Source organism: Galleria mellonella, unplaced genomic scaffold (assembly GCF_026898425.1).
Source record: "Galleria mellonella isolate WM207_F2 unplaced genomic scaffold, CSIRO_AGI_GalMel_v1 utg213, whole genome shotgun sequence".
Taxonomy (NCBI): Eukaryota; Metazoa; Arthropoda; class Insecta; order Lepidoptera; family Pyralidae; genus Galleria; species Galleria mellonella.
In genome coordinates, this window is record NW_026442039.1 from 4,098,631 (window position 1) to 4,117,311 (window position 18,681).

General features: G+C 34.9%; 1 protein-coding gene and 1 non-coding gene across 2 annotated transcripts; one reads left to right on the top strand and one right to left on the bottom strand.

Moving 5' to 3' along the window:
• Positions 1-150: 150 nt before the first annotated feature.
• Positions 151-10,309, top strand: LOC113511933 (calreticulin). Its single transcript, XM_052894479.1, has 7 exons — positions 151-308; positions 462-566; positions 852-1,087; positions 5,539-5,736; positions 6,375-6,584; positions 8,678-9,013; positions 9,439-10,309. The coding sequence occupies exons 1-7, from the start codon at positions 221-223 to the stop codon at positions 9,457-9,459; spliced, it is 1,194 nt and encodes a 397-aa protein (XP_052750439.1). The 5' UTR covers positions 151-220; the 3' UTR covers positions 9,460-10,309.
• An 858-nt stretch (positions 10,310-11,167) lies between these two features.
• On the bottom strand, positions 11,168-15,663 carry LOC113511945 (uncharacterized). Its single transcript, XR_008252792.1, has 4 exons — positions 15,552-15,663; positions 13,134-13,161; positions 12,204-12,383; positions 11,168-11,383 (listed from the first exon to the last, which is right to left on the bottom strand). It is a non-coding gene; the product is annotated as an uncharacterized LOC113511945 (transcript).
• Between the last annotated feature and the right edge of the window lie 3,018 nt (positions 15,664-18,681).

Here is an 18,681-nt window from a genome sequence, read left to right on the forward strand (position 1 = left end):
TCTTTTGCACCTTCTATTAGTACTATTCCTTTCATTCATTTTATAGTAATAAAAATGATTTTATAACTGTCTTACTCATTTGTATGAGAATGTTGACAATGTGAGCGAGAAAACTAATTTTCAAAATATCTCTTCAACTGAACTAATAATAGGAAATTCGCCAATTTATGAAGTTATTCGTGGACAGGTCTTTGTACGCGAGTGCTTGTTGTGAATCAAAATGAAATCCCTAGTTTTAATTATTGTCAGTTTACTGACAATTAGCTCAATTAATTGTGAAGTGTATTTCGAGGAGAAATTCCCAGATGGTAAGCGTTTATTTTTCCAATAATTCGTATCAATTTTTAGTAAAAAATGTCGGAATAACCGCGCCGGCTTGCCGCGTGTGCTATCGATTGTCGCGTCTTTTACCGGTTCATTTTAGGGTGTATTGAACTAAGTAACCTCGGTTTTGTTTCCAGATTCATGGGAATCCAATTGGGTGTACAGTGAACACCCCGGTAAAGAATTCGGCAAATTCAAATTAACTGCTGGAAAGTTCTACAATGATCCGGAAGAAGATAAAGGTAAAGTATTTATACAATTTCCTGTATTATTGTATTGGTGGTAATAAAATCGGTTTAATAAAAAAATTTTCAATTTGTATTTTACTATCTATCTACCTATTTGAAATAATCTCTGTCGTAGAGGTTACCCTTAGGGGTGGTTTAATTTTTAATATACATATACATACGTACGCAAAAAACAAAAATTGTTGTGGCATTTGGTTCTTTATTTTTTTAGAACAAACAACTATTTACTTATGTGATGTAGTAATAGAACGTTATAAAAGTATTAAATCATCTCTTCAGGTTTAAAGACCTCTGAAGATGCGAGATTCTACGCTCTGTCACGCAAGTTCAAACCCTTCAGCAATAGGGACAAACCTCTAGTTATCCAGTTCTCTGTGAAACATGAGCAAGAGATTGACTGCGGAGGTGGCTACCTCAAGGTCTTTGACTGTAAACTTGACCAGAAAGACATGCATGGAGAGTCCCCATACGAAATTATGTTTGGCCCTGACATCTGTGGACCTGGTACAAAGAAGGTAAGATATTAAAATTTTTATCATAAAACTGGCAATGTGTCTATTTACTGTCTGTTTTCACAGATAGAAATCCCTTTTATTTATTTAAATAATACCTAAATAGGTATTATTTAAATAAATAAAAGGGATAGTATTTGGAGTTTGATGGTACAAAATGTATGTGTAAACAAGAATAGAGTTTTTACTGATCTACTTATATTTTTTTAATATTAATATTTTAGAACACTATTGATAATTCTGCATCATTGAAATTAATTGCATGTTTTGAAAATTGATAGCTAATTATGAATGTTCTTAAATATTGAGTGGGTGAATGCACCCACTGTTGTTTTTTTCTACTTACCTATTAACCAACATTAATCTATACATATAAAGCTAAATGACATTCACTCACTAACATTATGAAATATCAAAACAGGTTTTGTAGCTCAGGTAGACTGTCAGCTAGTTTGCCATTCCAAATTCCTAGACAAAGTAACTAAAAAATTTTTCCTATAAAGCTTGTTGTAATTTATAAAAATATTTGGTAATGGGATAAGATAAAATAGGCAGGAGCCTAGAGAAATTATCTTTCCCCATAATGTATAGCAACCCATTGGTATCCTACTATTAGGCACACTTCTCACAAGGAAATATTACTATGGCAACTAAATGTCATGGCATAGAGGTAATTTTATTTTCCTCTATAATGGGGCTGTTAGACCCCATTACTAACAATCCCTCCCCCCCATGGTTAATAAGTAGTTGTAATGGACTATATACTTATTGAAATTTTGTGTTAATTTATATTTTTTTAATATAAGAATTGCCTGTCACTAGAAAAACTGCTGTTGTACATAAATACCACATAGTCATACAATTCAGCGATTAGTACATAATATGTATTTAATAGATAATTAAGTCTTTAGAATTTTATATTTAAAATTACCAATACTAACTAGGTATGTTAAACAATACACAGTACTGTGACATGTTTTGAAATAGAAAGCATGTTTGCAGACAATATGTATTGTATTAGTTGCATGTTGTTCCAACCTTGATTTCTGATTACTATCAATGGAAATTGGTACAATTTAAATCTTTAGTTGAGTTTCCATGCCCGCTGCCCTATCAGCTATGTACTAAATATTTTTACGATAGATTTAATACAGATTAGATTCAATTTATAAATTAAGTAGATAGTACTTCATCTTATCTTTTATTACTGGTAGTAATAATGGCACGTAAAACAGCAAATAAATAGGTAAAATAAATGAACCTTTCATGTAATTGTACTATATACATAATTTCTTATTATTTATTCCCTTTCTTTCCCATGGGTGTCATAAGAGACGACTTAGGTAGAAGGGATAGGCGTTCCTCTTAAAATATGATAAAAGCCTAACTGCGGTTGCCAACTCGCCTACTACGGGGGGAGGGGGAGGGAAGGGATTGTTAGTAATGGAGACTGAGAATCCTATTGTTAGCAATATACCCAACCAGGTCGACCTCCTCGCGGTTCTCCCTGAAAACTATCATGGTTAATTCCTGATGAATTCATCATGATAGGCTAACTGGCCTGTTTTCATTCTCATCTATCACCCTTCACTGGTGCCCCCCAGCGTATCCCGTTAGCGCAGGCGGGGTTACCATACCATTTTCACCCATCAAAAAAAACTCGCCTGCTACGCGTAGCAACTACTGCCATGACACCCCCCCCCCTCCCCCTCCCCCGATGGGGGAAGCCTATGTTCAGCAATGGACAGTTAACGGCTGATATGATGATATACATACCTATATTATTAAATAGATATGTTAAAAGGAAGGTCATGCTGTCATTAATAAGTCATTAATAAATAAGCCATATGTGAGTACATATTTGTTCAAATGTTACCGTATGTGTAAACAACATATTGAAAGAGTAAAAAGTTTTTATGATTTACCCACCCACCTAATTATCGATTGTGTTGATTGTCTGAATTGATAAATTTAGTAAATTTGAATCTTTATTTTTTTACTAATATAATAATATTCACCAGAGGGAGACTTTGTACAAAAGTCGATTGCTTGGGTACCTCTGTCCTATTTCTGTGTTTCTACCGTGAAACAGTTGTGTTTGCATGGCTGTGTTTCGGTTTGAAGGGTGGGATATGGCGTGAATTTACTGGGTACAGAGGAATAACACCTGAGTCCTCAGGAATGGCAATGCATGGGGGGTATTATGGGCGAAACAGTATACTCTGTTATGTCCATGGTACTGCTCATGTCTATAGGCGACGGTTACCACTTTCAATCAGGTGGGCCGTCAGCTTGTTTGCCATTCTAAGTTGTATAAAAAAAAATGTGATACAATTTGTTACCTTTTAGCACTTGAATCGTTGTGTAATTTAGTATACATGTAGGTACTTGCTGATGTAGTACGTATTTACTGATATTACTCACAACTCAGATTACATGTGTATTTTCATAACTAACAACGTAATCTTTAAAATATTTGTAATCTACAATTATTTAATTCCTTAAAATTGTTTATTTCATTTCATACTATACAGTTCTGTTAAAGCAAATGCTGTGAATACCTTTAAAAGGCATGTGCATTAAGTATTGTATTATATTTAATGTTTATTATATATGTTATAATAGAATACGCTGTTCCTATAATGTTTTTTTTAATGAATAATTAAAGTAAATAAATACTTGTATAAGAAGGACATAGGCTACTTTTTTCCCCGGCCAGTGAATATATACCGGTTACGCGGACGACGTCACGCGTAAAAGTTACAAAGAAATCAATTAGGAAATGCTGCGGCCTTAAATTGATACTTATAACTAAGTATATCTATTAGAAAAAAAAAATGTGTAGTCATGACTGGATTAATCTTTTTTTACTACTTTCATACTGTGAATATCTAATTAAACAACCTTTAAATTTTATTAAATACTAGCTTTTCTACTCGCACGTCAGGCAAGCGGCCAGTCGTAAAACTAAGCCAAGTCCTTTTGTAACATGGATAAAAAACATATTACGTCGACCCCAAATAATAATTGGGATAAGGGTAGGAAGAAGAAGACTAGCTTTTACCCGTGACCAATCCTCGTAATATGTATACTGACTGGTACAAAAAAAAAAATTATGTCTGTCCACCCCATATAGTATGTGTATTTCACAGAGATTCGTTAAACATTTTGGTACTTTAACGTAACAAACTCTTTCACTTTTATAATATTTGTAGGAGGATTTTAGTCATTCCTGAGAGCAGATATGATTTTTTTACCTTTAATGTAACTTATTTTCCCTCTAATGTTATCGTTTAAAATTAACTCATACACGTAGGTATTTATTATAATGCTTCGTTAGTTTCAAAGATCCTGTTATCGGGCAACAATGTAAAGTATGTTAGTATTGTTTAATTTAGCAGTTAGTATTTAGCTACCAATCGGAAATACGCTATTATTATCCGTTTGCCGATAATTGGTTTGCCAATCGCCCGATTTCCCCTAATAACGTTTCGCAATAATTATTGTAATTTGTCGGAATTTTAATGCAAATTTAATTATATAACTAGATGTAACTAAGTATACTTTCAATAGATTAATAATAATAATCAACATCATCATATCAGCCATTATCTGTCCACTTCTAAACATAGGCCTCCCTTCCATGACTGACTTATATATAGAGGTATGTGTATATATATATATATATATATATATATATATATATATATATATATATATATATATATATAACAGAGTATACTGTTTCGCCCATGATACCGTGATGTTGCCATTACTGAGGACTCAGGTGTTATTCCTTTGTACCCTGTAAATTCACTGCCATATCCCACCCTTCAAACCAAAACACAGCCATGCAAACACAACTACTTCACGGTAGAAAATTTCTATTGTTAATAATTAAATATAATTTAAACAATGTGAAATTACTAAAGCTTGTATGTTAATGGGGCTGCTAGTCCTCATTACTAACAATCCCTTCTCCCCAAAATATTACTGTTAGGTTTAAGTATAAAGTGTCGAAAAAAAATATATTATTGATACAGTGAGAATGCTTTGTATATAAGAATTTATTTGTACAATAAATTCTTTTTATTGTACAAATAAATTAAAAATTAAAATATGTAAAATGTCCATCAATACAGACCTAATTAAATTAGACCTTTATGGGCAATGTCGTGAGCATATATTATTATTATGGTCACACACTTATTGTTACAGTGGGGTAATGATTTATGACTGATCAATATCTAAGACACTACCTTGGATATTAAAATCCAATCCTTATGGTGTCTTAGCATTTTTGTAATGACAGTGCACTATTATTCTATTGATAGTTGCTGCGGTTTATTGACAATTGTACATTTAAACATTAGTACAAAACTTACGCCTTACTTACTTGCTTTTTGATGCTAGTCCTTCGAGCCGGATTATCACAAGACTGTTTTTATCATCAGGTTCACGTAATCTTCAGCTACAAAGGCAAGAACCATCTGATCAAGAAGGACATCCGCTGCAAGGACGATGTATACACCCATTTGTACACGCTGGTCGTGAAACCAGACAACACATACGAGGTGCTCATCGATAATGAAAAGGTGGAGTCTGGAGAGCTGGAGGCCGACTGGGACTTCTTACCGCCTAAGAAGATCAAGGTTGGTGAAACTTTTAATCATGTAGCATTTAAAACATGAGTTAGTGTTTCAGAGTAATTTTTAATTAAGATTTTTATTCTTGAATAAAAAAATAGTATGGTAACTTTGGCTGCACTATTGGTCTACGTTGATGGGCGAGGATAAAATCAGCTTAGTCGCCCCATTGTGACGAATTCACCGAGAATTAACCGCGTGAAGGTCGACCTTACAGATCCTTTCAATTTTTGGTTTAACTTTTAGGTAGCAACACTCTACATTAATTGGTTTAGAGAGTTGATTATTTACATGTTACGACCATATATACAGTAATTAGCAGCATGCGCAATAAATACGTAAATTAATTGAGTTATTAAATTAAACCATAGATGGAAATATGATTAGCGGCATGGAAATATTTTCCTATGTTGATTTAGACGTAACATGTCTATTAATTCATATACGAATATAATATATTTATATATTTTAATATACCGATTCGAAAGAGGAGTATGAAAATAAATTTTTAATCTAAATCGATCATGTGGCTGTGCAGTATTAAATAAATTCCATTCTCGCAAGGTTATTTGATTGTTATTGCCAAATTTTATCATTCAAAACAATTTTATCATTGTTGTTGTCTACATAATTTATAATTACAGGATCCCGAAGCCAAGAAGCCTGAAGATTGGGACGACCGCGCCACCATCCCTGATCCCGATGACAAGAAACCCGAAGATTGGGACAAGCCAGAGCACATCCCCGACCCGGATGCCAACAAACCCGAAGACTGGGATGATGAGATGGACGGCGAATGGGAGCCACCTATGATTGATAACCCTGAATACAAGGGTGTATGGGCGCCGAAGCAGGTAATTTGTTGTATATAAAAGAGAGAGATAGTTAGATATAAAAAAGTACATTCATATAAATATTTTGGTGAAATTGACATTCCTGTAGATTTAACAAAAGTGTTTGCTTGCCACTTTTAAAGAGACAAATCAGTTTTGTTTGATTAATCTTTAACAAGTATCGCAGTAATAGTGTCCCTCTCTCTCGCACATGTATCACGTCTTACCACAAAATTGTTAAACATGAACTTGGTGACAACCTTTCCAACTTATTCAGAGTCTGAAGGGTGAAATGATACATTTTGGCTCCATTGCCGCAGTCAGAAAGGCTGTGTATGCCTGTCAATTGTACGCAGTGTATTTATTTTTATTGCATTTTATATAGGTGAATTCTATTACTCATGAAACAATTTAGAAAGTCTAGTCTGATGACTTTCACTTCGTCAATGGTCGTATCTATTTGAAATTGATCTTCCCTATTAAAGTGTCAATTGCAATATTTTTTATTCTAATGTACATTAGTAACAGTTAAATAAGATAAAACACATTCAATTGCTGTTTTTGTTGTCTACTTTTTCATTCGAGAAGGTAGAACTCCTTACATTGAAGTTAACTGACTCTAATACTAAGGATTCAAGGCATTTTTATGTCGATCCATATCTTTGCCAATTACCCAATTAATCCTATACTAATTTTGTTACAAAAAATGAATTCGCGAAATAGATTTTTGACATTAATTTTGAATCTATATCTATGAATATTCCCCATAACAAATTAAGACCATAACTAGAAGACAACCTAATTATTGTTCTAAGATAATAAATTTTAATATATAAGAAATAATTGTTAATTGTCAAATGTATATGTTTTTGAATTAATATATATTGGTACAATCACTCTGGTCAACTGAAGTCTCAAAAAGTAATAATAAAAAGAAATTACAACTAAACCTAATCACGTCACGTTTCCGTCACGTCACTGCTAATTCATACGACAAATCGAGACGGAGATCTCAAGTTTATTCACCTCTGTAACAGTTAAACATAGGTGGCAATAAAAACGAGTCAATGACACAAACTAGTATACGCCCGGCCTATTTGGTTATTGTTTACCACAAATTATTGCGGCGGTTTTCCAAGTTTAAATGATTAAATTATGTGATTAATAATTCGATAAAAGAATTAATATATTTACATTATTACGTCTCTATATTTAAAAATAGAATTTTCATCGCGTCTCCGATCAAACTGTTTATAATTACTCCTCTCCATTCAAAGGTTTCCTGGAAGAGATCGCTTTTAACAATAAAGCCATCCATTGTTTTCTCATTATTTCTTATAATTGTTTTTATGTATAATCAGTTTACTATTGTAATCTTTTGGAGGAAACAGTAAAGAGTATCTAAGTTTTATATAGAATCTTATAGAAGGTTATACATTCATTTACCAACTAACATTATTAGAATTACTCTTTTCACATGTTTTATCACATTGATAATAGACCAAGTTAATTGGTTATATTTTTATACATTACTAAATAAATTTATTTGACAAATGACTGTCATGCATTCGTGGTTACCCACAAACTAGTTTAACGCTAGAGAAGATATAATTGACAATGGAAAATTGATATGTGATTTGATTTATTATATTTAAATAATAATTAATAATTGTGGTCAATTATGAGTCGCCATTTCCCTAAATAAAATTCCATAAATTGATATGTGACTTGATTAATTATATTAGATATTTAATTAATAATTGTAATCAATTATGAGTCACCATTTCTCTAAATATAAAGTTAAAATTCCATTTATCAATATTAATTAAATTTCTAATAGATTTAATACAAAATTATTATAAATTTAATTTATAATACAGTAATATTATGAAACTATCAAATTAAAATATTAGATATGTATGTATGGATAAATATTAGGAGTTGATTCATTATCTATATGTCGTATTGAATAATATTATTAAAAATTATCAAAACAGACATTGCAGGATTATTAATATTATAAAAAAACACATTTATAGTGTAACACAATCTTTATTAAGCTATAATGAAAGTTACAACAACAATTTGATTTATAAAATATTACCATTTTCCAGATTGACAACCCTGCATACAAAGGAGCGTGGATCCACCCAGAGATCGACAATCCTGAGTACACGCCTGACGCTAATCTATACAAACGCGACGAGCTCTGCGCGGTCGGTCTCGACTTATGGCAAGTCAAATCTGGCACGATCTTCGACAACTTCCTGTTCACTGATGATATTGAAGTGGCTAAGGAACGAGGCGAGCAGATCAAGAAGACGCAAGAAGGAGAGAAGAAGATGAAGAACCAACAGGATGAAGCAGAGAGGGAGAAGGAAAAGGCTGAGAAACCAGATGATGAGGATGATGAAGACCTCGATGATGAGGCTGGTGAAGCTTCACCTATTGTGAGTATATTATTGCAATCTCCCATATACATTGCAATTTATTATGGCTATAAATTTCAGCGTTTTTCATCAGTAATTTAGTTTTTAAATCAATTGAAGTTTTTTTTTTCTTTTTAGGATTATTAGCTAAAATGGTTTTTCATTATAATTATAAATATTCTACACGTATTGGGTACTAGATGAATGATATAAATACTTAGATACTGTTTTTTTTTTTTATAAATACATGCCTATGTACATAGAAAACACCTAGACCAGTATAATATATATATATATTATTATGCTGGATTCGAACCCACAACTATTAGAAAATAAAACGGTATGTTAAACCGTTACATCACTAAGATCATCACACTAAAGACAACAACAGTCAATGGAGTTAACTATTGATTAGTTATATTAATTTAAAATTTATTTTGTTACAGGAGGACCACGACGAGCTGTAAGCTGTGCGCGTGTTTATGTGTGTGTGTAGAGACATTACCGTACCGTCGGGTACGCGAGCGTGTGTGTGCAGGCTCTCGTCGAAGCCGTTAGATAAATCTTTCGTTTGTCTTGTACGCCGCTGTGTTCGAGTCCAATCTACTATACTTTGATTTTAATTCGATGTTGTAAAATGACATTAGTGTTGTCAGTTTTCGTTATAAAAATGTGTTGTGAAATTATCCAGCTATTGTATAAGTTTTAAACTAAAAAAATACAAGAAATTAAAATAACAAGTTCTAAACATTTCTAAAGCACTAGGAATAAGGATAAATACAATTTGAGAGCCATGGAAGTGAATTACTATCATCTTTCATAATTAAATACTTAAAACCAAATAAAAAGAAATCAGGAATCAATGTTCTTTATTTAAATAAATCATAGAGTAAACGGAATTACATTATTGATTGATTGTCACAACTTAATGCTACACATCACTAATAAGATAAGTGTGGCAACATTTTTTAATAACACGACTTTGTGATCTGTCATTTCACTGCATCGAATTGAATGTAGAATTATAATTTATGGGGTTAACCGCTCGAAATATTCCAATATTATCGTCCGGCCGCTTAGTGTTGGCGTTCGGGCTGTACTGATTTCTGTGTACATACTTAGATCACGCTCAGGTTTGGAAATGTTATTATTTGCGACACCGTGTGTCGTAGTGGGCCGGTCCATTCTACAATGTCGGTAGTAGCAGCCTAAATTTTTGTAATATTTCAATACTGATATTGTAAAATGAATCGTGTTTTGTGTATGTTTCTCATTTATGTTTTGAAATGAGTCTGATTAAATTAATATATAAATTTATTACTGCTTTTCATTTATTACCTGTGCCTAATATAGAATTAAAATAGCCATCCGGCCCGGCTTTGCACGTGTTGATAAAATTTTCGAATGATAATGATGATATATAGCCTGTTTTTTAATATTATTCGCTGATAACGTAGCTTTTTATATGTGAAAGAATTTTTAAAATGAGTTAACAAGTTTTTAAATTTATTCAATATATCTTTCCTTATATTAGTATATATAAGCTAGTGCTTTATGATACAGTAAATATCTCGTACATAGGCGACAGGTAGGATTGAACTGAAACCGCATAAGTCGGTATTTTTTTTAATGAATGATAGTGGAATATGACTCCGTCTGTGCTATCGGTATACACTGGCGGGGCACCAGTGAGGAATGATAGATGAAAAGGCAGGTCAAGTTAGTCCATCGTGACAAATTCAACGATAAATTACGATGGTTTCCAGGGAGAACCGCGTGGAGGTCGACCTGGTAGGGTATAATGATAACAATTAACCTTCCCATTACTAACGATCTCTTCCCCCCCCCCCCCATAAGTCGGCGTATAATCGTTAACGCCTTTCTGTGAGCTGGCTCCTATCTATGAGTCCATTTAGTGTGATACTTTTGGATATTCACATTAGCTTAACAATAATGTGGATAAAATATGAGCACTTAAGATTTGTGTGGAATTCAAAATATGTAATAATGTGGAAATAAAAACAAGATATGAAAATCGGGTAAGTCGAGGTATTACTGTATTTGTATAGATATGATGCTATATGCTGCGTACTATTGAATTATAGTGTGAAGTGTATTTCACCAATATTTATAGATACCTAATTATCTATTTGTTAAGAAAAAATACACAATACGTGTTCTTGGTATCTCTATCTATAATTTCATGCAATAGACTTAGTTACATTACAGAAACAATAAATTTATTTTGTTTAAATATTCGTCTATATTAAGAGCAACAAGACATAAAATGATATAAAAAAAATTACTTCATATATCCTGAATTTGTTAAGCTACGAATAGTATGCTAAGTTGTACTCTTCAGAGCTCTTGTTCAAAGACTTGCCTGCAGCACTGCAACAAAAAATATATAAGATCATAAACAATATAAAATTTATGAATAAGACAAATATTTATGGTTAATTTAGTATTCGTATGTTTTTTTTTTTTGATGGGTAAAAATGGTATGCCTGCGCTAACGGGATACGCTGGCGGAGCACCAATGAAGGGTGATAGATGAGAATGAAAACAGGCCAGTTAGCCCATCATGATGAATTCATCAGGAATTAACCATGATAGTTTCCAGGGAAAACCGCGAGGAGGTCGACCTGGTTGGGTATATTGCTAGCAATGGGATTCTTAGTCTCTATTACTAACAATCCCTTCCCCCCCCCCCAGTATTCGTATGTTAATTTAGTAATAATGGTATTAACCCTCTGACCGAAAATTTATTTCACGCCAATTAAACATCGCTTTGAAATCAAATAGCAGTACAAATATTTAGTCATCTAGCGAGATTCTGAGAAACAATATCAATATACCAAAATAAAGATCGCGGAATAACAACGTCAATAAATATAAAAAAATGCGAGCACGTCGAAATCGCGTGATGCGTAAAATTAAACTAGTAGACACTGCACGCGGAAATCGCGAGATGCGGAAAGGCGTATTATGATGGCCAGTAATACGTCACATGCCCTGTCACAGGGTTAATACTATTTCGTTTATGGTTCTAATTTGTAATTTTATTTTACCTTGCAATACTGAAAAATGGCGTGCTTAGTTTCGCTTAAAAAACTATTTGTCAAATTCAATCAGCTGAAGTGTTTAGCTGCGCGACTTTTTATCACTCGATGCTACATTTTATTATCTATATAGAAACATAGGTGCTTACTTTTCAAGAAATCTTTCAACGCCTGTCTTTCTCCACTCTGCAATCTCGCCAGTGATTTTAAACTGGCATCTACCGAGTGTCGACCGTCGACAGGGGTCGGTGTTTGAAAGATATAGCCGTCGCCAAACTGGTAACCACCCGGCGCGTGTCCGTCATCGTCATATACGGGGCGGGAGACCGCTGGAAGTGAAATAATAATACTAAGTACTTCATATACTCGTATGCATGTTAAAAGTAAACAAATGGATATATCAATCAACAAGAAAACTGTTGATATTGAAGTTATGTTCATATGTTTTCCAGATGAATTGAACAATTAAACAGCAAGTATTATAATTATTTTCATATAAATTTAAAATAGAAGGATAGAGTTCTTTCAAATTAAGGACCTCCGTGGCGTAGTAGTAGCATAATGGGCACGTTGCTTTGCATAAATAAGATCGCGGGTTTGAATTGGTCTGCCAGTTCAGTCAACGAACTTTCTGAATTGACTCGAGTTTGGGTGTACTGGCTTGTGCTCCCAGATATTAGATGCCTAATGACTCGTAACACAAGCTCTCCTAGTTTGCAGATCAGGCGAGTGGTGTGATTATATTTATGCAATTTAGAATACCTACCAAACAAGCTAACGACCCACCTGATGGAAAGTGGTAACCGTCGCCTATAGACATAAGCAGTACCATCGACATAACAGAGCATATTGTTTCGCCCATGATACCCCCCATGCGTTGCCATTCCTGAGGACTCAGGTGTTATTCCTATGTACCCTGTAAATTCATTGCCATATCCCATCCATCAAATCGAAACACAGCCATGCAAACACAACTGCTTCACAATAGAACACGAACGGGACAGAGGTGCCCAAGCAAACGACTTTAGTATAAAGTGGGAGACTTCTGGTAATTGATTGACACTTATTTACTCACTTACCTTTGCTTTCTGGAATGAAGTATAACGTCTGTATGAAAAAAAAATTTGTGTTAGTTACTATTTATTTAGTTTATTTATTATCTATATTTATTTTTATACCACTGAGGTGGCAAACAAGCAAACGACCTACCTGATGATAAGCGATTAGCGTAGCCTATGAACGCCTGCAATACAAGGAGCATTACGCGCGCGTTGCCGATCCTAAAGGAACCTCATATCCCTTTTTTGCACTGAGTTAAAGGTTCAAGCTTTTTTTTTTATGCAACTTAGAATGGCAAACAAGCTGACGGCCCACTTGATGAATAGTGGTAACCGTCGCCTATAGACATGACAGAGTATACTGTTTTGCTTATGCATTACCATTCCTGAGGATGTCTCTGTAAATTCACTGCTATATCCCACCCTTCATACCGAAACCGAACGAATGGGTCAGAGGTGCTCAAGCGAACGACTTTTACACAAAGTCTCCCTCTGGTATCAAGCTGGTATCTAGGTACTAGGTAGCAATACTCCATGTGGGGCCGGATTTATTATTACCTGAATTATTATTTACTAGCTTTTACCAGCGACTTCGTTCTTGTGACCGGGATATGTTTATTGACCGGGATAAAAAGTAGGCTATATCCTTCTTCATCCCATGTAGTAGGTACGTGTATACCAATTTGCATAGTGATTGATTAGAGTTTAGACCATTATGGCGCTATAACATCACAATCAATCTCACATTCACATTTATAATATTAGTAAGGATTATTTGAGTATTGGGCTTCTACCTAATTCATGTAACCAAATGAATTATGTTAATTAAAAAATATATCAGAGATAATAATATCTCTGGTATATTTTTTAATTAATTAATAAATAAATAAATTAATTAATTAAGAACATAAGTTCTACATTTTTTTTTTATACCACTGAGGTGGCAAACAAGCATACGGCCCACCTGATGGTAAGCGGTTACCGTAGCCTATGAACGCCTGCAATACCAGAGGTATTACGCGCGCGTTGCCGACCCTGAAGAAACCTCTTTACCCCCTTTTGAAGAACCCCATACTGTAGTCTCTCGGGAAAACCTCGGCAGGGAGCTCATTCCATAACCTGAGTGTTCGTGGGAGAAAGCATCTCTGAAACCGCGTTGTACGCGACCATTTAGGCTGTAAGGTATGAGGGTGAACTCCCTGCCGATGGCGAGCCGTACGATGATAGAAAGTGGCCGTAGGCATCATATTGAATAATTCCTCTGAGCACAATCCGTTGTATAAGCGGTAGAACACGCAGAGTGAGGCAAAATCTCTCCTAAGACTTAAGGGTTCGATACCGCTTGCAAGCATGGGATCATCGACAATTCTCATAGCTCGTCGTTGCACTGAGTCGAAGGGTTCAAGCTGGTATCTAGGTGCTCCCGCCCATAAGTGACAGCAATACTCCATATGGGGCCGGATTTGCGATTTGTAAAGCATTAATCGCTGATCCGGCGTGAAGTAATGCTTCGCTCTATTGAGCACACCGAGTTTTTTGGATGCCAGCTTCACCTTATCTTCGAGGTGGCCACGGAACTGTACGTCACTAGAGATGTCGACACCAAGGATCCCAATGCTTTTAGAGATGTTAAGAGACGTGCCTTGGAACTGTGGGGCCACAGCAAATGGGGTTTTTTAGCGGTGAACGCGCAAGCTTAGAGGGGTTAAATTGGACCAAGTTTTGTCGTCCCCAATCAGAGACTCCAGTTAGTGTTCTCTCGATTTCAGACACAAGCTGTTCACGATTGTTCTTCACGATGGAACGGGAGACATTGGTACGACCCGTATAAAGGGCATCCCCGGTGCTATCATCCGCATAACAATGAATGCTACATAACCTATAGTCAATTTTGTGGCGCTGTATCTCTAAACTTAACCTAACATTTTAATTTGATATTTTCCCGAAATTCTTCTTTAGTGATCCATTATAAACTAAATTTATATAATATATATATAAAGACGATAATGTAATGTAGCATAGCATAACATAGTGGAGGTGCAAGCATCATTTTCCTTTCTTATTATTGTGTAATGCTATGCAAAATATAGTCAAGCATAGCATAATACGTACACAATGCACCCAATTTTATTTGTTTTCAATGATATAAATAAAATAGTAATCCCACCTGCATTTTCGGTATTCTCTGGCGAGGTACCAGTGAAGATAAAAACAAGTCAGTTAGCCTATTGTGACGAATTCACTTGGAATTAACTACGATCATTTCAAGAAGTGGCCGCGTGGAGATTGATTTGACATGGTAAATTGCTAGCAACAGATACAAAACTCATAACTCACAACCCCCTCCCTTCTCCCGTGCACGATTAATTTTATACTATAAATAAAATTTGTAAAATAACTTGAAAATATATAGAAGCAATAACAAACAGAAAATCTTACAAGAAACACGAGTGCAACACCAAATGAAACTTTCAAACTGGACATTACTGCAAATCTCCGAAGACTTTCCAGCAAATGACGTCGTTCGTTGTTACTTAGACGTTTTATATTATTTTCAAAGAAAACATTAGTTTCGGTGTATGTCACGCCGAAATACAAATCATAACAAAGCATTTGTTTTCGGTGACGCGTTGTATATAGTTTTCTTATTTTGTGATCGCTAAATCCGCATAATATGGAAATCCCAAAATTAATACAATATAGTATAATCACGCTTGATTTCTAAATAAAGATATTTTTATGTTTCAACAAAGTATTTCTTTACTCTTTGTTTCTTAGATACCTACTCTTTGAATTGTTGTGAAGAAAGAAAGAAATGCACCCATTTCTCATCACGAGCTTGTCATAAGACGAGGCAATTTTCGATCATTCCTAGTCTGCTCATCATCCAATATTATTATAAGTTGTTTTCTACTGCTCAACATAGCCTTCCCCATAAGGGGGGTTTTGCCAGTAGTTGCCACGTTTGGCAAGCGGATTTTTTGGAGATGTTTTAAAAGGGACGCTGCTGCTTGTTACTTAGTTTTTTTTAATGGGTGAAAATGGTATGGTATCCCCGCCTGCGCTATCGGTATACATTAGAGCAGTGATTCTCAACCTTTTTTTTTGTTGCGGCACATATTTAACGATTTCAAAATTTGGCGGCACACAAAGAAAAAGATAAAAATTATTTACTTACTACAACACACTGCATAAATAGTTTATGACAAAATTTTTAAATATTTGCAAAATTTGGCGGCACGCTTTTAAAATTTGGCGGCACACAAAAATGCCGCGGCACAGTGGTTGAGAATCACTGCATTAGCGGGGTACCAGTGAGAGGTGAGGATGAAAAGGCAGGTCAGTTAGCTCATCATAACAAATTCAACCATAAATTAGTCACGATAGTTTCCAGGGGGAACCGCGTGGAGGTCGACCTGATAGGGTATATTGATAGCAATGGGGACTAACCTCCCCATTTCTAACAATCCCTTCCCCCCCCCCCTTACTTAGTTAGTCGTTAGAGGCGACTAAGGGAACTACACCACCATAAGTTCTTTTAGTCGCCTCTAACGACATCCACGGGAAAGAACGGGGTTGACTATTCTATGGCAGGAACTACATGGTGTATTTATTGTATTATAAGTATTAAATCGTAATTTACAAGGATTTCTATTCATGAGTAGGAATTGGTCTTTTTTTATGGAACTTAGAACGGCAAACAAACTGACGGCCCATCTGATAGAAAGTGGTAACTATTGTAAAAAGAACGCTTACGGTTCCTTTAAAAATTTGTATTCTTAGAATGAATTTTATCAGTGGATGAATTTACATGTTTATTTTTGCCCCAGCTATTTTATTGAGCGAGGGACACACTCCAACCAGCTTTGTTTTCTTAACCATCCCTAGCATTACGACAATGTATTTTTTACATTTTCTAAAATTAGATATAGACCTTCCGTGTATTTTAATAAAGTTCATTATGCAGTGGTTGCAATTTTGTAACTTCAAAACGTCTCGGTTTTACTAATGTGGGGTGATAACGCAAAATGTCAACATTTGTATGAATTCCACTCGGGTTCACCCTAGATATCCGGCGACAAGAGATAGATACGTCCACGAATAGCGTAATGGCCTCGTCAGCGTACCAGGATTTCATGAAAAATACTGCGAAGTATATATCTGTAACTTAGATTATATAGATAGAGCATTGAGTCTCAAAAAGAGGTCAAATTTTCAAATTAGCTGACTCGTCTTTTTATCAGTGTTCTAAATTTTTATGTCTAGATTTTGACGTATCTATATTTAATTGTTTAATAAATAAAATGAGTTTTACGCATTTTTTTTTAATGGATGATAATGGAATGGTAACGCCACCCGTGCTATTGGTATACACCGACGGGGCACCAGTGAAGGATGATAAGTGAGGATGAAGTAGGTCAGTTAGCCTATCGTGACGAATTCAACAAGAATTGTTCTCGATGGTTGCCAGGGGGAACCACGTGGAGGTCGACCTAATAAGGCATATTGCTTGCAATGGGGCTGTCAAACTCCATTGCTAACAATCCCTTTCCCCCCAAGTTTTACGCATTAAAAGATGCAATAATTATAAAATAAAATAAATATAGAAGTTATAAATGAAAAATTGTATAAAAAAGTTGACTCCCTTTTCTCAAAGTATTCATATGGGGACACTATCTATATAATCTAAAATCTCTAGACAGCTGTATTCTGCGGCTTTGCACGAGTTAACCAAAGTATTGTCTTACTTTGGTTAACTCGTGCAAAGCCGCTAAAGTTATAAATTAGTTTTATAAAAAGTGTAAGTACTATACATAAAGTAGGCTATATATACCATAAACAATCTGTGTAATACATTTTATTCATATCCTTCCTGCCGTTTAGCCGTTATTGAGTAACGAGTATATAAAGCCTGCTAATATCTTTATATAAACTTTTATATGTATAATATTAATGATATCATATTTATAATAGTACTAACTATTTCTCACGACTTCTCCCACGTGACCGGGATATTTTTTCTGACCGGGATAAAAAGTAATAAAAGTCGATTGCTTGGGTACTTCTGTTTCATTCGTGTTTCAACCGTAAAGCAGTTGTGTTTGCATGGTTGTGTTTCGGTTTGAAGGGTGAGATATGGCGTGAATTTACTGAGTACGGAGGAATAACACCTGAGTCCTCAGAAAAGGCAACGCATGGGGGTATCATGGGTGAAACAGTATACTCTGTTATGCCCATGGTACTGCTCATGTCTATAGGCGACGGCTACCACTTTCCATCAGGTGGGCCGTCAGCTTGTTTGCCATTCTAAGTTGTATAAAAAAATCCTTCTTCAACCCATTTAGTAGCCGGGAAAGAGATCGTTAGTAATGGGACATAACTGACCCATTTCTAACAATACACCCTATCAGGTCGACCTCCACGTGGTTCCCCCTCGAAACCATCGTGGTTAATTTTAGTGGAATTCGCCACGATGGGCTAACTGACCTGCTTTCATGCTCACCTATCATCCCTCACTGGTGCCCCGCCGACGTATTTCGATAGCGCAGGCGAGGTTACCATTTCATTA

Bases quoted from the DNA above. Each gene is read 5' to 3' on its own strand.
- LOC113511933 (XM_052894479.1), top strand. From the start codon at position 221: ATGAAATCCCTAGTTTTAATTATTGTCAGTTTACTGACAATTAGCTCA. The intron at 309-461 runs GTAAGCGTTTAT...TTTTGTTTCCAG, and splicing joins CGAGGAGAAATTCCCAGATG to ATTCATGGGAATCCAATTGG. The intron at 567-851 runs GTAAAGTATTTA...TCATCTCTTCAG, and splicing joins TGATCCGGAAGAAGATAAAG to GTTTAAAGACCTCTGAAGAT.